The sequence below is a fragment of the Aricia agestis genome, chromosome 2 (assembly GCF_905147365.1).
Source record: "Aricia agestis chromosome 2, ilAriAges1.1, whole genome shotgun sequence".
NCBI classification, from domain to species: domain Eukaryota; kingdom Metazoa; phylum Arthropoda; class Insecta; order Lepidoptera; family Lycaenidae; genus Aricia; species Aricia agestis.
In genome coordinates, this window is record NC_056407.1 from 17132639 (window position 1) to 17160509 (window position 27871).

Genomic DNA, 27871 nt, shown 5'->3' on the forward strand with positions numbered 1-27871 from the left:
TAAGATAAGATAAATAGCAAAGTGTTGTTCATGACGAAATTGTATAATTGTGTTAGTAGCCTAGTCTCATAGCTACTAAACCGTTAGGCAATACAATAATCATAATAAATATTAAATAACAATATTGAGATGTCATCTATTCATCATCATCATCAGTATAGTCAGCAGGCTTTATTATGATTTAAGGTCTTTTGCAATATTCGTGAAGCAATTAACGAATTAAATTATATTATTGTTATAAAGAGTTCGAACCTTTTTGTATGGAGCGTGACATACCTAATTATTAGTTTCAAGTACGGTACTTAAAATGGCTTGTTTTTGTGTACACCTATGAAACATACGTCAATCGACAGAAAAATAATTACAATTAAACAAATTAAAATTGCTTAAATAAAAAATAATAATTTAACTTAGGCATTCTCATTATTATCGGTGGCGACTTTTTAATTTGGTTACAATCACATTCTTCAATATAAAATGCTACGAACACAAAAATAATACTTATTATTTTAAATGTTAATTGCATTTACAAGTATGAAATAAGAACATGACAAGTTACGAACATGTGCGGGTGACAAACCGCCTCTAAGCTCACGTGTGATGTGAGTTGTGACTTGTGACACGTCGCGTCGCGTCGCCCTCCTGAATATTACAATCCCATAAAAAAAAATCATATAAAAATGCTGCCAAGACGAGAACATCTATATACGAGTATTAATACGTGAGCCAAAAACTTTGTATCCCTTTTGACGAAAAATGGGAAAACATAGGTGAATGAAATTTTGCACAGTTATAGTTTATATGGTGAAAGAGTGCATCGGGGTAATACTATTTTGAAATTATGCTTTTATCATACATTTTTTTAACAAATAAAACAAATTCGTACACCACATGTGGCCGCTTGGGAGTTGAAGCGTTCGAGACCGGTTTCCTGCACGATATAATTTGTTGCTAATAGTTTGTGTATTCTCAAAACACTCGAAATATTTCGTGTAAAGATCGCTCGAGTCATACAAGTGCTAGGGACCGATAGATGTCCGAATTCGTACACAAATTCACCCTCCTATTGGTGGATATGTAGCAAAGTAGTTGTCAAATAAATAAATTACGAACAAATATTCGTGCTTGTGTTTCTTTTACGATATAATTTCCTACTTATAAGTAAATGTGTTTAAAAGAAACTATTTATAATTTCGTTAAATTATTAGAGTAGCTTGCACAAATGTGTATTCTGTGGAGTTGCTGAATTATGACCTGTTTCACCGCTTCCTGATAAGGTGCCCGATAGGGTAATTTGACAGATTTTCCATACTCCATCTGTCAAATTAAGTGGGGGATAGCCTTATCAGGAAGCGGTGAAACAGGCCCTTAGACTATTAAAATTTTATCAGAACTTTTGTTCTATTATGTAGTTTATATACGTTTTAGGATAATTACGTTTATTATAAAATGGGAACAAATTTTTTGAGCAGTTATTTAAATATTTGAGATGTTATTATGATCAGTTTAAAAAAATATTGAGCAGTTATTTAATTTTAATACCCTATAACAAAATAACATTTAAATAAACACGAATTCGTAAAATGTTATGAAAGTCCAAAAACAGGCTTAATTTAGATCAGAGCGACACTGATTAAAAAAAAATTAAATAAAACTTCGCCAAGCGCTCTGATCGCCATGATACTATAAGTGGCAACTGGCAGGGTTATGAGCAACCCGTTTCACGTGCATTTGGAAAGATGCCTCTGGTAAACCAGAGGCATCTTTCTGATTTAAGGGGAGGGATCATTTGACCCGTAGGGATCGTTTTACCTCAAATTCCCCTAATTATAGTTCGTGGTGTCAAAAAGTAGTGAAATCTCATGTAGAGCCAAGTTTCTTTCAACACCACGAACTATAATTATGTTCTCGTCTTGGCAGAATTTTTACATGAAAATGTTATTGATGGGATTTCATTTCTTTTTGTAAGTTTTACCACACACATTTTTATGAAATTAAGGGGCATACGAGCATGTGCACTCGCAATATGAGAAAAGTTGCAATTGCTTTGCCAGCCTTTAAGATAGGCTATATAAAATTAAGGGACAAACGAGCAAACAGGTCACATGATGGAAAGTAGTACCGTCGCCGAGTTGCCAGCCTTTCAGAGAAAAGAAACTTAATTGAGGGAATAGGGAAAAGAGGTATCCCTATTCACCTGTTCTCTTTCCCTTTTTTATGAAATTAGGAGGCAAACAAGCAGTTGGGTCACCTGATGGAAAGCAATTTCCATCGCCCATGGACATTGTAACATCAGAAGAGTTGCAAGTGAATTTCCGGCCTTTTTATGAAGGAATAGGCTAAGGGAATAAGCAGAAGAGAATAGGAATAGGAATAAGATGGGCCTCCGCTAAACTCACTCACTAGACGAAACACAGCGCAAGAGCTGTTTCACGCCGGTTTTCTGTAAGTCTGTGGTCTCTCAAGGATAACACGTATTTTTTAGGGTTCCGTACCCAAAGGGTAGAAACGGGATCCAATTAATTATAAGACTTCGTTGTCTTTCCGTCTGTCCGTCTGTCTGTCTTTCTCCAGGCTGTAACTAAAGAACCGTAATAGCTAGCGAGTTGTAATTTTAAAATCACAGATTATGTATGTCTCTTGCCGCTATAATAACAAATACTAAAAACAAAATAAATATTTAAGGGGGGCTCCCATACAACAGATGTGATTTTTTTGACCTTTTTTGCTAGAGCAAAAATATAGCGACATAGATATCAATAATAGCAACAGGTCGGTACTTTATTTTTTCTCGAAGTCCTTAGTTATAAATTCTTCTTCCTAGTCGTATCCTCATGGCTGAGGGACGTGACCACCAAAATTTGCTTTCTGGGATAGGACTCTCCACTTGTCTCTATTTTTGGCCTGATGAAATGCCTCCTGGAACGTGCAGTCAGCAGCCTTGACAATCGCGTCTGTCCATCGTGTAGCCACTCTGCCTCTGCCTCTTTTCCCCTCTAATTGCCTAGCTAGTATGAGACTCTCAAGATTATTAGGCTCCCGGCGAGCTATGTGGCCAAAAAAGGCAAGTGATCGTTGTAGACAAAGCGTGGACAGGCGGGTGGTAATTTTGAGTTGCTGAAGTATAGACGTGTTGGTCCGGTGTGCGGTCCAAGGGATGCCGAGCATTTTACGCCAGCACCACATTTCAAAAGCGTCAATCTTAGCTCGAGTACGTGCTTTTAGTGTCCATGTCTCGGAGGCATATAAAATATTGAAAAGATTAGGGAACGCATTAGTGTTATTTTTGTGCTACGATAGATGTTCTTATTCTTCCATATCTTTTCTAAGCGCCCAACCGCAGATTTAGCCATCTGAGCCCGTCGGACAACCTCCCTCTGGCAGTTACCATTGTTGCTAATCAACGATCCCAGGTAGACAAACTCCTCTACGGGTTGGAGATCTTGTAGTAAGGATGTCTTTTGTATTTGGTTCAGCTTATCGACGTACATCAGTTTGGTTTTATTGCGATTGATTTGGAGGCCAAAGTCTCGACTAATCTTTTCGAGCCGCGCTAGAAGTTCAGCAAGTTTCACTTCGCAAGTACTTATAAGCGTGGTGTCGTCAGCGAACCTTAGGTTGTTGAGAAGGTATCCGTTAATTTTATTACCATCCTCCCAATCTTCCAACACTCGACGCATTATATATTCGCCTACGAGGTTGAACAGCTGTGGAGAGAGGATGCAACCCTGTCTTACACCACGCTCTGTAGCAAACGGCTCTGACAGATCATTGTCTAATCGCACCCTTGATCGACCTTCCAGATAGAGGTTTTGTACCAAAAATATGAGATGATCGGGGACGCCCAACTCTCTCATCACCTCCAGCATTTTGGACCAGACGATGCAGTCAAAGGCCTTAGCGTAATCCACAAAACAGAGTACTATTGGGACATTAAATTCTCTGCTCTTTTCTATCAGCTGACGGATGTTTAGGATTTGTTCTCGGGTACCCCTGCCCTTTACGAATCCCGCCTGCTCTTTGGATATCTGTCTAGTTATATAGTGTGCCAATCTGTTGTTTATAACATGGAGAAGAATCTTACTGGCGTGTGAATATGTTATGTTTACTTTATTATTTAATTTAATAGTTATATAGTATGTTTACTTTATTATTTAATAATAACTAGAGATCGCCCATTGGTCGAAATTCAACCTTAGTTTAAACGACATTAGGACTAACCTATATTTTGTAAAAAATATTGACTTTATCAATTTTTTTTTCAACTCTTGTCTCTGGGACTCAGCTGATCTCAGACTGGCCGTGTAAGCATTGTCTAATAGTATCTAAGATTAAGTAAATAAAAAAAAACTATAGTCTATAATCCATTTTCAATTTGTCACCTTGTTGTCTGTCATATTTCCTATGTGTGTGTGTGTGTGTGTGTTGTAGTGTGTGTAATGTTTTATTTGTTAAAAAAAATTTATAATAAAAGCATAATTTCAAAATAATATTAGCTCGATGCACTCCTTCACCATATAAACTATAACTGTGCAAAATTTCATTCACCTACGTTTCCCCATTTTTCGTCAAAAGGGATACAAAGTTTTTGGGTCACGTATTAATATATAGATATTAAAATAAAATAGAAAATTAAGAGGGGCTCCCATAATAAAATCACAATTTTTGGCCTAATTTTGCTCTATAATGGATATATTATATTAAATTAGGTTGGGTTTGATAATTTTTTTGTTGTGACCGTACTAATATTATGTTACATACCAAATTTCAGCTTTCTAAGACTTCAGGAAGTATCCTAACAGTTTTGATGATCGGTTAGTCAGTGACAAAATTGTGGGTTTTTGGACACCTATAAAATCTAAAGTATAATAGCAACGATATTCAAACTTTGCGTATTTAATTGTTACACTCATGTCATTATATCTTCAAAATTTGAATAATCTGGCATTATCCAAACCAAAGTTACGAGGGTTCAAAAATACGACGAAACGTTTCGAGAAAAGGTAGGTAGTGCCCTGGCCTTGCGCTTCGCTTGGCTCGTCTTGGCGGGGGCACTACCGTGCCCCCAGATTTGCTCAACTTACCTACTTAAAGTACTTAATATTTGCGAGATGGGTAGCAAGTAAAGTAAATAGCAAGGATTCGTTACATGTCTTTGCCAATTAAGAGGATTCCACACCGCCATTTTTCCCATACAAACGCTGTCCCCTGTTTCCTCCCTGGATAATGCTAGTAGAGTTATAATTTTTTTCCTGAATATCTACGGCCACTAATACAATGTCCCTATGTTTTCCTTTTTTTTATAATTTAATTATTAAATAAGATATGAACGTTCAAAAACCCAAAAAAATGGCCAGATTTTCCACTGTGTTCAAACGTCCAGAAAACAGATTTGGATAGATTATACAAAAAAAGCAAAACATAGGAACACAGCTCAAGCCTTTTTTTAATCTTTAATGAAAAAAGTACTTAAATCGGTTAAGTTTTGGAGAAGGAATCAGGGGACAACGAATCGTTGATTTTCTGGATTTTCTGCAGTTGTCTCTATCGCGTTCTGCGGTATAGGCTTGAGGTAAGGGAGACAGCTATAGATATTACACGTACTTTTTTTTCATTTCTCTAGCTGCTGTGGTATCCTCTTAAGCATTTCGCTTAGACTACACAGTACACAGTACACACTCCATTTCAATTGTTTTTTTTTTTTTTACCAACTGCAGGCTGCAAGCAAACAGCAAACGAATATTCCGATGTTTCTGAGTATTTGTCGATCTTTAAAATATATTATGGGTATTGGGTTAGTTCGCACCGAAAAGAGACGAAACAGAAGAATTCACATTATTATACTCGTCTCGTTTTCATGCGACATTACCATAACTATAAATAACAATCGTTACGCTTAGAACAGGCAAATAGGTAATAATATCCAATTTGTATTCATATCAATACTAGATGCTTCATGAGCTTGCAAGGATGGTCGAGCCTACACTGTGTCGCAAGAGCTGCACTTCAATAAATACATCCTAAATATAACCGGAATGCCAGGCGGCGTCCACGACTAATGTGTACGGTCAGAGAAATTAATGGTTATCTATGCTCAGGGGCTCCCAAACATTATAAGTTATAACGTAATAATCGGCCAAGTGCGAGTCGGGCTCGCGCATGTAGGGTTCCGTACCATTATAGAACAAAATTAGACCAAAAATTGTGTTTTTTGTTAATATTATCCTTAATTTTATATTTTATTTTAATACTATTATTAAATATTAAAGTACACATATAATTAAGGACTTTGAGAAAAATTCAAGTTGCTATTATTGGTATAGAGTTTGTTGTATGGGATTCCCATAAATATTAATTTTCTTTTGTTTTTAGTATTTGTTGTTATAGCGGCAACAGATATACACAATCTGTGAAAATTTCAGAAGTCTAGCTATAGCGGTTCTTGAGATACAGCCTGGAGACAGACAGATGGACAGACAACGAAGTCTTAGTAATAGGGTCCCGTTGTTACCCTTTGGGTATGGAACCCTAAAAATGACACTAATAAAACCAATGATATTCTATGTTACTAACGTAACTAGATTGGAAGTTTACGGTAGCAACGCGTTGCCACTTCGAAGATGCCTGCAGGCATATCTCACATACATAATGACATAACGAATATATGACTTGACATTGTCTTTTGAACAAAAAAGTGGTTACGCATTTCTGAGAATCTTTTGTAAGACATTGCTACTAATACTCTAGTATTTTAGAAACTCATTGAATAAAACTCTAAAATGTTTGTTGAAATTCCAATTTCCAGTAAGGGCGCAGGAAGAAGCATCAGTTGATAATGCCCTAATCTAGGCTGAATTCATGCTGATTTGGAGACATAAATTTTAATGCGAGGTTTGCAAATTTTTTTTCCACCTAATTCAAGATAATATATTTTGTAAACGGATGTTTTTAGGGTTCCGTAGTCTATAAGGAACGCCTATAGTTTCGGTCTGTCCGTCCGTCTGTCTGTCCGTCTGTCTGTCTGTCCGCGGTTTTACTCAAAGACTATAGGACCTACAAAGCTGTAATTCGGCATTAATTCTCATATTAATAGTGCCGGCAAAATAAATGGTAAGTATATAAAATGTAATATTTTTTATGGGATCTCCCCTACACATCAAGCGGGGATAATTTTATTTTCGTGCCCACCCCACGGTGTTGGATAAGTTTTTTAAAAATATTACGAGTATTCATAGATCATTTTCCGATTTAGGGATCCATTTGTGAAATATGAAGTTTTAAAGTGGAAAAAATCGTTAAAGTGAAGAGTCCAGTGTTCTCCCCCTTCTAGCAGCTAAACGGTTGCTTCTAGAAATGTGAAAAATTCACTAGAGTAGGAAATATGCTGAATTTAAAAGGAAAACTATCACGGCTAAGAAGACTTCATTAGTTATTGAGTAATAGTCGATCAACTAAAAAAATGTATTCGGCGAAGTATAAACGAACATTTCGTTCAAATTCCTTTGAACGTAACTGAGATGATGTTGTTAGTAGTGTAAAACACGTTATAAATGTCTTGTCATTGACCAATTAAAAATTTGCGGTACTACGGAGCCCTATATTGCGCGGCCCGACACGCACCTGGCCGATTTTTATAACAAAGTGATAGTTTTCTGAATCCCTGATTTAGCTCGCTCACAAACTAAAGCAATTATTTCCCCATCACACGCGACATCATGATAACAGTCACACAACGCGAGATAACAGTCATCACACTACTTACTAATCATCATATTTCTTCGGCCGTGCCTGTAGCATAGCGGACTGCGGAGTTCACGTAAAACATTAGCTTATTAGTTATTCACCAACCGTAAACAACTAAAGGTTACTTGACTTGGCGCGTATGAGTTTTCGTTTACCTAAAATTGTACTCTTAGGTTTGTACTCGAGAAGCGTTGGCGGTATTTAGGGCCTGTCCACATATCCACGTGGACATGTGGACAGGCCCTAAATACCGCCAACGCTTCTCGAGTACAAACCTAGGAGTACAATCGATGACGTCGTAACGTGGCCAGGTTACGACGTCATCGACGTGGAACGGTGCGGTAATGTGGCATGGTACGTTGTCGTGACGTGAAAATTTACGTCAACGTAACGTAATATGTAACGTAAATGCACGTCACGATGTTAGCAACATTGTATGTCACCATGCCTTGTAATTTTTTTTAATTTAAATGTGGACCGCAGATTTAAGATAAATTAAGAAATTAAAAAAAAAAACTTTAAAAATCGGCCAAGTGCGAGTCGGACTCGCGCGCGAAGGGTTCCGTACCATTTAAGAGCAATAATAGGCAAAAATATATTTATGGGAGGGATTAATTTGTGTAATGGGTGTAAAAAAAGGACAGGCTGCCCCCCCACCAAAAATCCCACCGGAATCGTGCCTTTTTCACGCGATAAAACTATGAGTTTGGTAGTAGGTTTCGTATAATATGTTTTTCATATCACGCGTGTCACATGAAAACATTTTTTTTAATGAAATAAGGGGGCAAACGAGCTAACGGGTCACCTGATGGAAAGCAACTTCCGTCGCCCATGGACACTCGCAGCATCAGAAGAGCTGCAAGTGCGTTGCCGGCCTTTTAAGAGGGAACAGGGTAATAGGGGAAGGTAAGGATGGGAAGGGAAGGGAATAGGGGATGGTAGGGAAGGGAATAGGGTAGGGGATTGGGCCTCCGGTAAACTCACTCACTCGGCGAAACACAGCGCAAGCGCTGTTTCACGCCGGTTTTCTGTGAGAACGTGGTATTTCTCCGGTCGAGCCGGCCCATTCGTGCCGAAGCATGGCTCTCCCACGTCTAGTATACTTAACCTCTTCCTTTTTGGAAGTCGGTTAAAAACGACTTCCTACTTCACTCGGCTAAAGCTAATGTATGTCATGACATTTAATGTTTTTTACAGTTCTCACCAGGATGGCCGACCACAAGCTGACCACTAGTCACAATACAGATTACGTCTTCATCTCCACATTATCTTTGTGTTTCGTAATTCTGGGCTTGTAAAGGTTTTGTTCGAATTCACAAATATAAATGTGTGTTGCGAAATAAATCAATTTAATCAATGTCATATTACTGATCTTCGGACTCTCTATGTCGATCGTTTGACCCTCATAGTTTGATAGTGAGCTGACTAATTATTGTGATGAGAAAAAGCCATGAGCCAAGGACTTTTTGGCACAATTATCAGCAAATTGCAATGGTGAATGAAAGTTGGAAAGCAATGTGTAAATATTATGTCAAGGCGACTACTTTCCGAAACGATTAAGGTCCATTTATAGTATTTATCCTACAGGCCATGCTTTAGAATTTCCCAACCAGTAGCCCTAGCACGGCCACCAGTAGAAATGCGAAAGTATAGACAAACTGTGGACATAAACTAAAGGTGCCATTCCGATCTTTACCGGGGCCAATCGCGATCGAAAAAAATTCAATTAAAATGCCACTTTATGACAGACTAATAGTATATGTCATAGAGTAGGATATTATTTTAATTTTAAGACTATGGTCCGTCATAAAGTGGCATTTTAATTGAATTTTTGGGAAGACAGGCGTTAGTTTTTAGGGTTACTTACCCAAAGGGTAAAAACGGGACCCTATTACTGAGACTTCGATGTCTGTCCGTCTGTCTCCAGGCTGTAACTCAAGAACCGCTATAGCTAGAATTCTGAAATTTTCACAGATTGTGTAAGTATATTTGTTGCCGCTATAACAATAAATACTAAGAACAAAATAAAATTAATATTTAAGGGGGGCTCTCATACAATAAACGTGATTTTTTTTACCTTTTTTGCTCTATATCAATGATGACAATAGGTAGGTACTTGATTTTTTCTCAAATTTTCCTTAATTATATGTGTAATTTAATATGTAATAATAATATTAAAATAAAATAAAAAAATTAAGGGGGGCTCTCATTCAAAAAACACGATTTTTGGCCTAATTTTGCTCTTTAATGGTACGGAACCCTACGTGCGCGAGTCCGACTCGCACTTGGCCAACTATTTATTAATGTTGTTTTACAGGGTATTTTATAATTATTTTATTTAGACATCGGATTATACATATTATGCACGGTCAAAGTGCCGAAATATGCATGCAAATGTGCACGAAAATGGCCGAAATATGCACAATCAGAGTCACGTCTTATTATTATAAGTCGGGAGACCGCGACGTTGCCGCTGTTCATGCGATTGCGAACGAAGCGCGGACAGCCGCTCCCACACCACCCCGCCGCCAGTTGACAACCCTAAGACAGTAGGTAGGTAATTATATCGCGGATTGGGCCGGAGTTATCCTACTTCCCCTCCTTTTACTATGCCTAGAGGATGGCGCCCGTGTGCATTGCACACATTGCACATATGATAGCGGGGGCCCTGATTGTAACCTTCGAACTTCGGCCGAACCGCTTCCAGCACTCGCGTACATAATGAAACACTATGTAATTGCAATATTATTGTTACTTATCTTTCACTTTACAGTGCGTCGGCAATAATGTGCCTTAGTTCATAATTGAGGAGTAACGGGCGACCTAGGGTTGCCAGGAGTCCGGACAGCTGGAAATAGACTGTAGTGTAGGTTGCGTTTCTGGCCAAATGTGAACTTTTTAAATAAGAATCTACCCTAACTATTGAAAATACAAAACTTTTTTATTCCTGGGAGCTTTTATCCCGGAAAATCTACATTACCAGAACCCGCATAAACGTTTTCGGCGCAACAAAGTTACGACTTACGGGCACGGGGCAACATTTAGTTGGATGTCGAATTGTTATTTAGAGCCGCAAAAAAAAAATTTTTTTTTTTACATAAAGTGAAGAACAAGAAATAAGCTGGCCGGTACTTTATTACTTTTAAGTACATTAAATTTTTATAGTGTCCCAACTCCCAACTCCCATGCCCCTTAACAAAAATCCATTATACTTAATATTATAAATGCGAAAGTGTGTCTGTCTGTCAGTCTGTCCGTCTGTCCGTCTGTCTGTCTGTCTGTCTGTCTGTCTGTCTGTCTGTCTGTTACCTCTTCACGCCCAAACCGCTAAACCGATTTGACTGAAATTTGACATGGACATATTTTGAGTCCCGAGAAAGGATATACGATATTTTTTATCTCCGAAAAATGTACGGTTCCCGCGCGACGAATTTTGGCGCAACGGAGTTGCGGGCGCCATCTAGTATTTTATAAATGGATAAACATTTAACGCCCAGGTATAGGCATTTATGGCGACTTTGTCCTACCCAAAATTCGGGTTATTATGTGCGGCTATTAGATTCGGCGACCGGACCCGACAACCCTAGGCGGGCGATACCGCGGATGAAGCAACCACTTCTGATTTTATCCTACGCGTGTAAACTCGCCTTCACAAAACAATTCATTATGCAAATAATAACATATTAAATTAATAGGTTTTTGTAGAATGTAAATCTACCCGTTTCTGTTGTTCATATTTTAATCCGGCAGTTAAACCAATTTGCTAATGATCCTCGCCATTATATTATATTCTCTTGTCTATAGGAATGACTCATGAGTCATGACTCATGACTCTCGAAACCTAAGGGTCGTCCACAAATTACGTGAGGTGTTTAGGGGGGGGGGAGGGTCGAGTCAAATCTCATCTAATCTCACGTTGGGAAGAGGGGGCGGCTCGGCAAATCTCACGTAATTTTTTCTCAACAAAATAATACTATTTTGGTCCATTTCATCCAGATTGTAAGTACGTGATTTAATCGTAAGCGTAATCGTTATACGATTAAGATCATTCACAAATTCGTTCGAAAGAAAATCTACTGACTGTCAAACCAAACGTTTACGTAAGAAACCCACATTTTGAAAAATCTCACGTGAGATATGTGGGGGTTGAATAATATGTCAAAAATTAAAAAAAAACACCTGACGTAATTTGTGGACGCCCCTAAGGTTTGATCATTATACGTAAATATTAGATGACCCGGTGAACTTCGTATCACTTCCCTTATAATATACAGGGTGTAACAAAAATAAGTGATAATACTTTAGGGTGTGTACGTGTTCCTTGTACAGAGTTCACTGGACTTCCACGAATATTTCAAGACTAAAATTTGCCAAATCGGTCCAGCCGTTCTCGAGTTTCTACGAGATTTTTTTAATGAATTTTTATTAATTACACAGATATGAGTAGTTAGCTAAGCCCTTGTCCCATCATGGCCTGGGTACAATGTTAAAATACTACCGTCATCCAAAATCCGTACCAATTAGGTAAAGTAGGCTAGGGCTTCTCTGTAAAGAAGTACCCGCAGAGTCACTTTGAGTCCTTTTACTATGCTCTCAGTAGGTAGGTTCGTTATAATAAAAAAACATCAAAACCGTTGCATCTATTAGAGCAAGGGTGGTCAACACGCGGCCTGCGGGCCACATGCGGCCCCGCTGTCTGTTACCTTGTGGCCCGCGAAGCCGAGCACATTTTTTTTAAGTAAAAAAAAGTTAATACTAAAATTACCTTATCATACCTACTATAAAAAGCAAACTAAACACTTCTTTTCTTATACTTTTAAAATCAACACATGCTTTATCTACATAAAGTGGGACTGACTTTAAAATAACGTACTGCAGAGCCCTTGACTGGGGTGTTTTCTTTGCTTATTACAGTAAATTTTTAGGGTTCCGTACCTCAAAAGGAAAAAACGGAACCCTTATAGGATCACTTTGTTGTCCGTCTGTCCGTCCGTCCGTCTGTCAAGACCCTTTTTCTCAGGAACGCGTGGAGGTATGAAGCTGAAATTTATATCAATTACTCAGGTCTACTGTCCCTTGAAGCTGTGAAAAAATCAAACTTCTAAGCCAACGCAATCAAAAGATACAGCCGTTTATGCCGCAAATTTTCGATACTTGCAAGGGAATCAAAACCTACAGGGTGCTTCCCGTGAACTCAGAATCTTGAAATTTGGTACGAAGCAACGTCTTATAGCATAGATAAAGGAAAAATTACGAAAACCATAAATTTTTAGTTACATCACATAATATATTTTTTTTAAATAATTTTAAACTTACTACCCATTTCCTCATAAACGCGTAGAGGTATTAAATTGAAATTCATACCAAATACTCAGGTCTATAATACCTTTAAGCTGTAACAAAATCAAACTTCTATGTCAACGCAATCAAAAGAAACAGCAATTTAAGCTGCATATTTTGAAACTCGCAAGTACTCGCAAGGGAATCAAAACCTAAAGGGTACTTCCAGTCGACCTAGAATCTTGAAATTTGGCATGAAGCAACGTTTTATAGCACACATAAAGGAAAAATTCCGAAAACCTTAAATTTTTAGTTACATTACAAAATATATATTTTTTAATAAATATAAACTTATTACTTTTTTCCTCATGAACGCGTAGAGCTATTACTTAAACGATAAAGAGATCTTTGTCTTAAATTTATGCTCCTCCATCTTTCCCCATTGTAATGTTATGAATTTCATTTTGCAATAAAAATACCATAGTTATGACTCGATTGTCGTAATGAACGAACTTTGTAAACCTTGCAGGTTTGTACGGAACCCTCGGTGCGCGTGTCCGACTCGCACTTGGCCGGTTTTTTTGTTCTAAGCTCTAAGTTCTAAAAGAAAAAAATTGTATCCGATTTTGACTGTGCGCAGATTTATCTGGCGCGCACTACGGTCTACGAGTAAGTATACATACCTAGGTAGTGCGGCCAAATTGTGTGCGGTAAAATTCTACTTCCGAATTTTGTCCCAAGTGTCGAAAAGGTTGGGCTCCATTGTATTAGAGCATTGCGATATTATAGAATAATACATAGAGCAATACAAGAACTTAGAAGATAAGACTGGTTAGATATTTTATGATTACAAATAGGAAGCACTCTACTAGATAATTACTAAATCTAAAACCTAGATTCTATTTCTTTTTATAAAATTCAGTATTTAAATTAATAAATTTGGAAAGAAATATGTTATAAAATAGTGTAATGTCGTCTAGCAGCTTATTTCATCATGGCAAAGTCAGTAACTTTATGATTCGACAGAAAATTCATAATGACATTGCTATAAATGCTAACTGGATAATTATCCTCGTATTTCTTAAATCAATAAATAAATAATTAAATAAATTAGTAGCCAATAGCAATAAATAAAACAATGTATTGGTTTCACTTATAAGCCTTAACGCTACGTTGACACGGGCGGGCGTAAAAAATATTGCTATGGTCAATGGTGCCATTGCATCGCGATGCATGTCTAAATTCATACCTCATTCGTAGGATATAGAATTGTATATCTTAGTCAAAGTAGGTGATAAATGTAGTCGAGGTGCGCTTGGCTCTACATACGAGTACATTACCTAAATGTAGAATTGTATTTCACTTTGACTATTTTTTAATGTCTGATGTCTCCCGCATCGCTTGAAGATGGGCGCGGGAATAATTTCTTCCCTTTAAACAGATCAATGTCCTTGCGGGCCCCAAGACAGTTTGACTTGTCCACCAGGCACTCCAAGGAAATATCAAAAGAGTTTTCGTGGTTGAATACCAATCGTATATCCTGCAGGCTATGTCTGTAAACCCTTGGTCAAAGCCCTAAAAATTAGGGGCAGCGCGCCGATATGTAACGCCCTATAACCCCACTTTGCGTGATGGTCCGGTCTGCAGGGACAATGGCTTGCGTCAGTCGGAAGAGCTTCCGTTCTCCGTCTCACGGCCGGAGCGGGCTGGTGGGAGAGCCCGCGCCGGTATATAACAACACCACGCCGACGACTCCACATACACTCACCAACATGAAGGTAAATACATGTGTTCACTTGAGAGTTGAGACACACTTTTATTTAAAAAACATAAAAAAGTAAAGACATTTTGGTAATTAGTGATATGGATTGTGGTCATTCCTTTACTATCGCTTATCTCGCTTAAAAATTCACTTATATTTATGGAAATCAATATAAGTTTTCGAGTACAAAAATTTATAATCATCATCGAGCTGTCGCCGTCTACTTCTCAATAGGCCTCTGCCAACGAGGGCCAACTATCTTGATCCCCATGATCTTTGATATTGGGGACGAGAGTAACTAGATTGTTGGTTGATTATAGTTGGTTGAGAACAACAAAAACTATGTGTAACATACCTCTCGCTTTTCCAGGTATTTGTCTGCCTCTTAGCCGTAGCGGTGGTCGCCCAGGCCGGTTACATCGGTGGCGGCGGTGGCGGCTGGTCCGGCGGTGGCGGTGGCGGTGGCTACGGAGGCGGCAGCAGCGGCTGGTCCTCCGGCGGCGGCGGCGGCGGCTGGCCGAGCGGCGGAGGTGGCTGGTCCAGCGGCGGCGGATACGGCGGTGGCAGCAGCGGCTGGTCCAGCGGCGGTGGATACGGTGGCGGCCATGGAGGTGGCGGCCGTGAGTATTATTGTAACATCTTAAAAACAAAAATATAGTGGGTTAGACAACATCCACAGCCCGTCGAAATATTGAGTGCACTAGAGTGGGGCACGAAGGGCACGTACGTAGGGCACGAAGCTAAGTATAGGGCCATCCATATTTCGTAATTCGTGGTCCGCTAGGGCCTAAAGTCTAGTCCTCACTATAATGCTAGTTCTCCAGTAACGAGAATCAGTAGATAACTTACTTTATCAGTCGAGTTTCCGTTGTGCCCAAAGGAAGCTCGCATATAACTATTTGAAAGCTCTCCTAATAAAATCACTGCTTAGTTTAAAATTCAATTCAGACTTCAGTAGAGTCTGCTGCCATACCCAGTAGGTATTCAGTAGAATAGTGGGATATAATGCTCTTTCGTAGTTGCTATTGTGAACACTTTCACAATTTTGATTGCTAAAATATACTTAAATGTAAATTAAAAATATGAATTCTTAAATATACTTAAGTTAATTTACTAAGGTATTTTTGTCCTGTTGTCGAAAGAAATTGCGTAAAATAACCTGCGGTTACGCAATTTCACTAGTACCTAAAATTACGAATTTGTAATGGTTACATTTAACATGCTTATACCTATTTGTGAGCATAATAATTTTTGTTAATATTATGTATTTATTTCTACGTTATTATGAAACAACCACACAACCTTAACCCTTTATTTATTTTTTTACAGAGGTGAAGATCATTAAAGTGATCACCACTGGGGGCGGCGGCGGCGGCGGCGGTTACGGTAAGTTTTTTTTTTTTTTTTTTTTTAATGGAATAAGGGGGAAAACGAGCAAACGGGTCACCTGATGGAAAGCAACTTCCGTCGCCCATGGACACTCGCAGCATCAGAAGAGCTGCAAGTGCGTTGCCGGCCTTTTAAGAGGGAATAGGGTAATAGGGGAGGGTAGGGAAGGGAAGGGAATAGTTGAGGGTAGGGAAGGGACTAGGGTAGGGGTTAGGGGATTGGGCCTCCGGTAAACTCACTCACTCGGCGAAACACAGCGCAAGCGCTGTTTCACGCCGGTTTTCTGTGAGAACGTGGTATTTATCCGGTCAGGCCGGCCCATTCGTGCCGAAGCATGGCTCTCCCACCATATTTGTCTAATTTGCATAAGTTAATCAATTTATGCAAATTAGGCAGATTAATTCGTAACCAGTCATTAAAATCAACAAAACGTTACATAGCATACGTCATCTACTTACTTAATTAGGAAAGGTATAATAACTAATAAGTATAAAATTATTATATTGAAGATGAATCTGCTTTAAAGTAATGGTCCTTATAACTCAATCTCAGCTTCCCGTTGTCTCAAAATTTTGTGATGTAGGTAAATAATTAAGTTACAAATTACGATAGAGATCTACGAAAAATAAAGTAGATAGATATCAAAAGATTACTTAATACTTACGAAATTGGTTTGCTCTACTTTGTGCATTACCTGACATTAGCCGCAAATCAAATGCCATGTCAGTACTCAGTACCATTAAGTACCGACCGCCAACCATTACAAGAGGTCAAAAGACCGCACGGCCATCCGTTCACTAGATCGATATGAATCAACAAATTTCACAATTTTGTTAACGGCTAGGACGACGGGTCATCACTCATCATTGTAAATATTATCTAGCCTCGATGCGTCCCGCCATCTGTCGGTGTATTTACAACCTACTTGCAGTTAAAAGGTGAAAAGTCAAACTGCTAGCCTACCAAGGAGATGTTTACTACTCACGATTCCAATAATAATCTCGAGCTTGGACGCACTCACTACGACGACAAGTATAATGAATAGGACACTTCTATGTTTCGAATCTCTTCTTCAGGAGGTGGCCACGGAGGTTGGTCCAGCGGCGGCGGCGGCGGCGGCTGGAAGAGCGGAGGAGGTAGCGGCTGGTCCTCCGGAGGCAGCGGCGGTGGCTGGAAACTCGGAGGTGGCAGCAGCGGCTGGTCCAGCGGCGGCGGAGGCGGTGGCTGGAAACTCGGCGGTAGCGGCGGCGGCTGGTCCTCCGGAGGCAGCGGCGGCGGCTGGAAGAGCGGCGGCGGCGGCGGCTACGGCGGCGGCAGCGGTTGGTGGTGATCTCGACACAGTATTATCAAATAAACAAATTACCTCATAACGACTAAAACGTATTTTCTTAACCCTTCCATTATCTTATTCAAGTCACGCGCGTAAACTTTAGCTTAAGATAACACACATTAGAATAGCGTCGCCTCGCATAACTCTGCGGCGCAGTCATTTTTTATTCGCGACCGGTCACCGGGTCATTAGTCCAAAGCGCAGACCAAAAAGTTATTTACACAAGAATCGTTATAAATAATCTTAAAATCCAAATTAAGCAACATTCTCTCAGACAATAGTGACGAAACTTTTCGACGGGAGAGGGGAACTCACGAAAGTTGAAAAAGTTAAAAATAAATATAAATAATATTTTTATCGAGGTCAGAGCGGGAACTTGAAATTGTCAAGGAGAAGGACAAGTAAAGCTGACCAAAACCCAATTAAAAGTAGAATTTGGATAAATATAATATTTTACTCTGGACACGTCAAATAGTTGTGTCTGTAGTTTGTACTATCAGAGAAGTTGATACCTAGGCAGATGGCGGAGCTAGGTATTTGGTCGCGTTATAGACCTGGATCCCAAAAGAATAAGACATAACTTACTTTTAAATGGATGAAACCATAGGTTCTTGGTAGTGCCTCGTGTACTTAGAATACCTGCGAATTTGTGTAGCTCTAGGTGTGACACCAGGTAACAAAGTTGACTAAAAATGAGTCTTACTTTACTTATTTTCAAATGGCTAATATTTATACAGTGTGTAACAAAAATAAGTGATAATACTTTAGGGTGTGTAGGTGTTCCTTGTAGAGAGTTCACTGTGAAAGTAGCAGCTCTGAAAGACGAAAAAAAATTTTCACTTTTGTATGGGCAAGGGCCCGAGCGTCACGAGTTTCCCCATACAAAAGTGAAAACAAAATTTTGGTTTTTCAGCGCTGCTACTTTCACAGTGAACTCTACAAGGAACACACCCTAAAGTATTATCACTTATTTTGTTACGACCTGTATATAATTTGTAGATTATTGTTCTGAACTAGTATCATGTAGTATAAGACACTTTTCAATGACCAAAACTATTATCACACGTTTTAAAAATAACTTTGTTGCTATTATTATTCAAAGGCGCTATTTTTATTTTATAAATTAATATAACACCTTAGAAAACAATACGATATTGCAAGAATTTATTTTCCACTAGCTGTTGCCCGCGACTTTGTCCGTGTCAGCATACTGCATAGTATAATAACAAAGATGGATAATTTTCCCCTGTTTCCTTACCCAAAGGGTAAAAACGGGACCGGATAACAAAGATATTTCAGCCTGTCCATCTGTCTGTCTGTCCATATCCAGACTGTACCTCCCCTTTCTAAAATGTAGTGAATATTATTAAAGTATGGATACAATTGATGTCGAGTAGCAAGCTATTTGAACATGACATAACTATAAACAATTAATTAAGAAGTTTACAGTGCATAAAAGGCATGGGAGAACCACTGGCAAGCTTACAAATTGTCAGATAACAAAAATCTAATCATTATAAAAATTATTTATTCCTTAAATCATTAAAAAAGAAATATAAATATAAAAAAGTACAATTGTGTTCAACACTTGCAGATTGGAATGATTAAATTATTTCTTTTGATAACACTTTTTGTCATGTTTCATTCTCTTCATTCTGTTGGGGTCGTAGTTCTCTTTGTCAGAAGAGTCTGTGCTGAGCGGAGTGTTCTCTCGGTGGGCGTGCCGCACTCGGTTTTCAGATTGATTTAAATCCAATTCAGATAAAACTGTGTAATCCCTTAAACAAAAAAAAACAGTGTTGTACATCTTTTTTTTTTAATATTGACAAGAAAATATTCTTGTTGATTATGGCAGAAAACTACTTACGTCTCATTGCACGATCTATGGATTTCTACAACAACTTCCTTTTCTTTATCAATAAAACTTAAAACACTATCACTATCGGAGTCACTTACTATCACACCTTTTTTGAGATTATCATTCTTTGTATTAGATTCTATCTTGGCTTTTATTTCCTCATGGCAGTCCTTAATGTGAGGTATATCTTCAAGTTGCACTGGTTCTTTAGTTATATTTTTATTATTCTTGTCGCTAATAGGAGCCTCATTTAAGACAATGTGTTTTGAATTTTTGTCCCCGGCATTTTCAAAATGTTCTTCACAATTTGAAACATTGATCATGGTAACAAAGGACTTATTTTCAATAGTTATAGAGATATTCTTAAAATTAGTTTTTTTTTGTTCGTCAATGCAACAACTCCGATGACCTTCACAAGTTTGGTGCAGAAAACTTTTTTTGTAGAAAGGTACTTTGTATGTTTTTGTAGTTTTATTGGAAGTCACACACACTTTTGGCAGTGTTTGCTCCACATAAGAACTGTCATTAAACAAATCCATGCAAATATCATCCTTGTTTAGTTCAGCATCCTCAATAGCTCTACATGCAAGTTTGTCCTTATCGGCAACCTCTTGGCTGTCCAATATCTCAATAACGTCATCATCCATCACAATCCCACTTTCATCAGCCTCGTGTTTCCTCTGGTGGGATTTATTGAAACGCTCCATGTGTTTCATACCTTTGATAAATGAGGAGTTACTTTTAGACTTCTTAACTGGAACATTTTCTGAATGATTAGACATTGTTTTAAAATGCTTTCTTTTTCCGTATGTCCTTGTTTGTCTCTCTTTGGTGCTGGTGTTTTGAATAATATTACTGTTAACATTTAAATCTGCAAAAGGTTTTCGTTGTATTTTGGATGTTGCGGGACTCTGTATGTTGTTGAGCCATTGCTGCACATAAGTATTTTTGTTTTCCATTTTCAAACTTCTACTAGGAACCTCTTCGCCAGGTAGCGGAATTGGTGGTTTGATGTTTTCTTTGCCCTTTGAAAAGGAAGTGGAGCTTTTTCTTTTATTGAAATACTTGTTAGAGGCTTGAATGCATTCAGGAAATATAAGCTTTTCTAATTTTTGTTGTTTCAATATACTCACTCTCTTGTCCACTGAAATACAAAACGACATATTTGTACCATAAAGTAAGTACATATGTTAATTTATAGTATGTAAAATTATATTGAATTATGTTAAGTTTAATTATAAAATTATATATAATTATATTGAAAGTTAAGTATAGGTTACCATCTTCTCCGAATAATTCTTGATAAGCCGAAACTAATTGTGATGCATGCTCTACTCGACGACTCAATGGCTCGTCCTCATAGTGTGTAATTTTGGGAGGCGGTGTAATACAGAGTAAACAACATTCAGCTACACTGACACACTCCGCGCAAACTGCATGGCCGCAAGGATACCTCGCGCAAGGTGTGTTCAATTTATCACTAAAAACATTATTCGAAACATCAAAACACATGACATTACGCTAAAACTTTACTTTAACAATCCAAATAACAGTTAGGTATGTACGGTACCAAGTAATGCATCGATTGTTGTCAGCTAAACTTTTTATACATTCAGCAGTAAGCTCTGTGTTTATGTTGAACATGATAGATCTTGCATGTTAATATACTTATCAAATTGTAGTACAAAATGAAAATAAATTAGCTAAGCGAAAAATCGCTTGTTAGTACCTATGTTTATTGTTTAGTAAAATTGTAAAAATTTTAAATCGTAGGTACCGTATTGACAAATGCGAAAAATGCCACGACACATGTCAAAATTCAAATGTCAATTGACATTTCTTTTTTTTGTCAAAAAGCACCCAAATATTGCCAATGGGGAAATAGAATAACACTGATCTCCATTATGTACTTGTTGTGTGTCGGTCTGCAGTCTGTCTCTCTGTTAAATCTTCAAGCCGTGCTAAAACCACTTAAAAATATCTGGTTGGTATCTAATGGTTCATGAATATATAAGGGACTGTACATATTAATATAGTTTGTCAAGAAGGTAAAGAAATTGAAAAGTGGCAACATCGTAGTGTCATCCCTTTCAAATCAATCGAAAAAAGGGATGACACTGCGATGTTGCCACTTTTTAATTTCTTCACTTTTTTGACAGACTTATCTTAAACAAATAAAATTCTCGTGTCACAATGTTAGGCCGCGTACTCCTGGCGGAGTTGTAGTCGCTCCGCGGTTCCCGTCCCTCCCGCACAAGGCGCATGACAAAGGGCTGGGGGGGTTTTAGTGGGTAAACCTTTGATAGGGAGTCCCACATACCCCCGCCCCTTCCCCCGATACGTAATCCGTATATATCCCGATACGTAACTCCTCCGAAACGGCTTTACTGATTTTAACCTTTTATATTATGCATATTCAGTGGGTCTGAGAATCGGCTACTGGATACTTATTATAATTTATATTGATAAGTGCATTACAACTCGAGTCTGACGACCATTGCTTGTGCGACGGGATAGCGATGGACGTTACCATGGTCTTACTAAAGCTGATAAGCTTTAGTAAGACCACACACAGAGCAGGTAATGTAAAGATGTATATTATAGCACGATACATCTCGATACATCTCAATACATCTTTCTATAGAAATCGTCAGGAGACCACACACAGCAGCTATAATGTATATTTTTATATCTTCGTATCTTAAGATACCGAGCTATATGAAAATATACATTTATATTTTGATACATCTCAATACATCTCAATATATTTCTGTATATTACGATACATCTCTTCTCTTCATAGGGTGTTCAAAAATTTCTGTGATTATATTAAATTGTATTGATAGACAGATACACACAGTGTTGCCACTTGCCACCTTAGCACAGCACTTCACAGCAGGTACTGCAGGCAGTCTGTTCCCCAGAGCCTATATTTTCAATCAAATATCTTCAATCCACATCGTTCTGTTTTTGGCACAATATGTAACAATGCGCGCATCAAAATTACAATCCGAATCAGTGTTGCCATATATACAGATTCCTCCGTATTTATACATATATTAAGTCTATGATTTATACAGATTTTTGGTGAGTGATACAGATAAGTACTGGATACAGATATTTATACAGAATTACAGAATTTTGTAAATATAATGATTAATTTTGTAAAAATTCGACAACGAAACAGGGTAAAACGGGCACTATTGAAGGTCTTTTGCATACAAAGTAACTGATTGGTGCGAAACAATGCTATAATCTAGAGATTATATTGTGGACTTCAGTTTATAGCGCGCGATGTCAACAAAATTGGTGTCAAAAGCTTTTATAAAAAAACCCTGGTACCCCTTAAATCAATACAATATAGTTTGTGACTTGTATTTAATTTCGATTGGGCTAAAAGGACCAGTATCCAGGCCCGTAAAATAAAATATTAAAAAAACAGCTGTGCAGTGTGCACACAATAAGTATTTCATTTTTTTATATTAAACTTTATATTTTATGCCAAATTTTAAAGCTTATTTAGCCCTCCAATTACACAACTTTACCCATAAACTATTTATCATTGATAGATTTAAGGTTACGTCACTGCACAGATAAAGTACTGAGTTATTTAATACCGTAGAATAGATATAACAATCGAAAAAAATCGAAACTTAAATGTAAGATGATACCACGTCTTATAGAAAGACTTTTGAGCAAGCGTCAGCGCGATGTAGAAGACGCACGGCGCCATCTATTATGAATTGTTGGAACTAACTTAATTTGAACAAATTTACGCATTTTCACCCCCTTACAACCCTTTTTTCCAGTAAAAAAGTAGCCTATGTCCTTTCTCAGGCTTTAGACTATCTGTATACAAAATTTCATTACAATCGGTTCGGAAGTTTTGGCGTTTGGCGTGAAAGCGAGACTGACAGACAGACAGAAATACTTTTGGCGTTTGGCGTGAAAGCGAGACTGACAGACAGACAGACAGACAGAGATACTTTTGCATTTATAATATTAGTATAGATTATGTGCACACTGCATAGCTGTTTTTGGGTATTTTGATTAATTAAGGGCCGCGCTACACCGGAATGGGGCTGCCATGCGAGGCGAGCACTTTCAGCGCTGCCATTCCGGTGTAGCGCGGCCCTAATAGGGGTACCACTTACCAGGGTTTTAAAAAGTTTTTAAATTTGACACAAATTTTGTTGACACCGCGCGCTATAAACTAAAGTCCACGCAGACGATTTCGCGGGCAACAGCTAGTTATGAATAAAAAACAATATTATAGTAAAGTAGGTATGATTAGTTCTGTTACAATAATAAAGTAAAAAATAAAACGCCATCTGTTTTCATATAGTAGAATTAAAATGTTGATTGCATTGATATATTTTCTGGATGGAATATAGGCCAACACGGTACACTCGAACTCCTTTATTTTAGAGCGCCTTCTGTTGTCAACTTGTCACATATATTAGAAATGCAGTAGGAGTTCTATAAGATAAGATAGATTGATTATTATTATACCAAGTGATTATATTATTAAACATAATATTCTAACGTATTAAAAACTATAAACAAAAACATACTAACTAATAAGTATGATTAGTTCTATGTTACAATAAAGTAAAAAATAAAACGCCATCTGTTGAATCGTATTAGAACTAAAATGTTCATTGCATCGATATATTTCTGGATTTTTTATAATATTATACATAAAATATGTTTAAGATTTTTGAAATTTTATTTTAATACACATCCACACACCCAGGAACATTGAAAACTTTTTGTTCCGCCTGCAGGACTCGAACCCAGGACCCCCGGGATGAGCGCTGGCCACGCGCAATGCGAATTCATTTTCATCGATATTTTCATGGAAATAAGATATTTTCCCACATCAAAATGTAGCCTATGTCCTTTCTCAGACTCTAGAATAACTGTATACAAAATTTCATTGCAATCGGTTCAGTAGTTTTGGCGTGAAAGCAAGACAGACAGACAGACAGACAGACAGACAGACAGAGATACTTTCGCATTTATAATATTAGTATGGATATATATTTGTATGTTCAACCATAACTTCGCCGTTTGTGGGCCGATTTTCATGATTATTTTGTTGTTGTACAGGGTTGAATCCGAGGTTTTATCGAAAGTCAAATGGGGCTATATGTATATAGTACGCCATAGTAGCAGATAATTAAGCGTTTGTTTTATCAATTTTATTTGTTTATTTTATTGTATAATGCAATTCTAAGTAGCCTGAGTAAGTATTATGTGGTATAATAAAACAACAATTTTACTTAAACCTTATGTTTACGTAAACAATGAACTGTCAAAGAAATCTAATATATATATATATATATATATATATATATATATATATATATATATATATATATATATATATATATATATATATATATATATATATATATATATATATATATATATATATATATTAGATTTCTTTGACAGTTCATTGTTGTCAACTGTCAAAGAAATCTAATATTGTATATATATATATATATATATATATTTTTTTTAATGAAATAAGGGGGCAAACGAGCAAACGGGTCACCTGATGAAAAGCAACTTCCGTCGCCCATGGACACTCGCAGCATCAGAAGAGCTGCAAGTGCGTTGCCGGCCTTTTAAGAGGGAATAGGGGAGGGTAAGGATGGGATGGAAAGGGAATAGGGGAGGGTAGGGAAGGGAACAGGGTAAGGGATTGGGCCTGCGGTAAACTCACTCACTCGGCGAAACACAGCGCAAGCGCTGTTTCACGCCGGTTTTCTGTGAGAACGTGGTATTTCTCCGGTCGAGCTGGCCAATTCGTGCCGAAACATGGCTCTCCCACGTCTAAAATAGACGACGTCTAAAGTAGAGAATATAGTATATAGAGCAAAATGGGCCAAAAATTGTGATTTTTGTATGGGAGCCCCCTTATTTTTTTATTTTATTATAATATTATTATTAATTATTAAAGTACACATATAATTAAGACCTTGGTGAAAATTTCAAGTGCCTACCTGTTGCCGTTGTTGAGATAGAGCAAAAAATCACTACTACATTTGTATACATACAGGCTTTACTGTGACAAAATTTCAAGCAATTTGGCATACCTAGTAACATTCTCCATTAGTTAGAAAAGCAGTTAGAGTTTCACGATCTCCTTTATAGGGACTAATAAATTTACATAATACATTAATAGGGAATTGTTCGCTTACTGAGACTTCTGCCTTTTTATCGACCGACATTTTTTTATTAATTTAAAGAATTATTTATTTATTTTTTCCCAGATTAATTTATTAATAATTAGGTATAATATTGTTACTTTAAGGATAAGAGATTGGTAAGGAATTTGGTAAGTATATTGAACGACACTGATCAGCTGAAATGTAGCAATAACAAATAATAATATGCTTTACTCACAGGGACAGGAACACTAGGAACTTGAGCTGCATAGCAGCACGGCGAGCGACAGCAGGCAGCGGCGGCGCGTTTCCAAACGCAACCACGTCAGGAACAATGAGAGCGACAGCAGAATGGCAGCACGACGACCGGGACGGCGGCGGAACAGCAGCAGGAACAATGTCAGGAACGATGGCAGGAACGGCGGCGTTACGGATTTATCGCGATTCGCGCGCGAGATGTCGGGGTGCAGGAGTGCGGTATATATATATAAATGAAAACGCTCAGAAAAAACGCAAAGCACCTAAGTCAAAGTATCAATCATTGTTAGGCGCGTTATATGATAGATTTCTTTGACAGTTCATTGTTTACGTAAACATAAGGTTTAAGTAAAATTGTTGTTTTATTATACCACATAATACTTACTCAGGCTACTTAGAATTGCATTATACAATAAAATAAACAAATAAAATTGATAAAACAAACGCTTAATTAGGTACCTGCTACTATGGCGATTGTGCGATCAGAATCGGAAATGTGGACGCGAGAATTTCAGTGATATTTTCGCGTATTACTATTTTTCTTCAATGAAAATCTTCAAATTTTCAGCACTATGACACGTCTTTCACTTTAATTATTAATATTAATCACAGTAACATGTAAACTCCCAGACTCTTGTGTAGCTAAAATTGTTCATGGTTCTATAGATGTATTTCATAAGCTTAGTTTTAACCGTTGGATCTTTGTACAATCAGAACCAGGGAAATGTCATTACCTGCGAAAAATCTGACGTTAATTTAGATGTAATTTTATTCGGTACTGGCATCCTGACCTTACCTCAACATTGTAAAGCATTTTATAAGACTTTGCAGTTCACCGCAGTTGATGAAACATCACTCGGCAACGTAACAAATGTAATCTCCAATTTCAACATTTTATTAGACGATTGTTGTGAACAAACTAAAATTAATAAAACTTTCTCTAAACTTCCACATTCTAATTTAAAGAACATTGGTAATCTTGACTCTCTACTTCATGCCAGCATCCATCTTCGCTCGATGGAAGATGAGTTGTATAATTTAGAAAATCCATCTCACTTTGATACATATGGAAATTATTACATGTCTTTATGTTTATTTAGTAGCATATTATTCATATTTTATCTCTTATACCAATGCCGAAAAAATATTACTTCTCAGAAAAATCCTTGTATTCAAATCTTTAATCAGTGTCATAATTCAAAGACTGATCATCCAACATCTCTTGTAGTATTTAAAGATAACAATAGTGTATTAGAATGATTCTATGTTGGAAGAAACAAATTTTGTAAGCACACCGACTCCTTTGAAAAGAAATGTTGTTTTAACTAATGTTGTAAAGGATCATGAAATGTAACAATTTTATTACTGTATGATTTTATTTGAATATTGAATAAATAATAATAAACATTATTTTCTATAATAATTACATATTAAAATAATCTCTTATTAATATTTTTGTCTTTTTATAATTTTGTGTTTTTATTAAGTATGTGCGTTAGTTAAGTTTTATTTTTTTAATAAATGTTATTAGTTAAATAGTTTTATAATTTAGCTACTTCCTTGTATACTCCAAACGAAAGTCCAATTTCTCGCGTTTAAAGTAATTTCAATCTCTCATCACTTTAAGATGTGATGATCGATTTTAACGGGGGGGTTGTTATATCGAAAGTCAAATGGGGCTATATGTATATTAAAAACGCTTAGTTTCCACTTGCATTTCATAGAATTGCAATTGCAAACTTTTGCTATTTCATTATTTCATTTTGCGTTGTTTTTCATTAGATCGAATTGGACCTTCGTCGGGTGCAGGTCTTTTCTTAAGATTAATTATTAAGTTTTCTAAATAAAATATTCCAGTTTTAATAAAAGTTATTTTTTTTTAAAAGTCTCTCAGGACCCACCAAGTAACAGTACCATGTTCACAAAAGTGGTGATCTGATGATGGGATCCATGAGGAATCGAGGGGACTCCTTGAAATTTGTATGGAAACATATAGTGATTTCGAGTTTTTGAGAAGCATTCGGGGTAAATGCTTCCAAAAAGTAAGATTTCGCGCCAGGTTATACCCTGGA

At 37.3% G+C, this 27871-nt stretch overlaps 2 protein-coding genes across 2 annotated transcripts; one reads left to right on the forward strand and one right to left on the reverse strand.

Moving 5' to 3' along the window:
- The first annotated feature begins 14675 nt into the window (after window positions 1–14675).
- Window positions 14676–17504, forward strand: LOC121737748 (glycine-rich cell wall structural protein 2-like). The gene is made up of 4 exons (XM_042129438.1): window positions 14676–14801; window positions 15156–15405; window positions 16115–16171; window positions 17251–17504. Exons 1-4 carry the CDS (start codon window positions 14676–14678, stop codon window positions 17502–17504), a joined length of 687 nt encoding a protein of 228 aa, XP_041985372.1.
- Window positions 17505–19043: 1539 nt separating this feature from the next.
- Window positions 19044–21145, reverse strand: LOC121739617. Its single transcript, XM_042132110.1, has 4 exons — window positions 20933–21145; window positions 20643–20842; window positions 19372–20506; window positions 19044–19282 (listed from the first exon to the last, which is right to left on the reverse strand). Exons 1-4 carry the CDS (start codon window positions 21004–21006, stop codon window positions 19114–19116), a joined length of 1578 nt encoding a protein of 525 aa, XP_041988044.1. The 5' UTR covers window positions 21007–21145; the 3' UTR covers window positions 19044–19113.
- Window positions 21146–27871: the final 6726 nt, after the last annotated feature.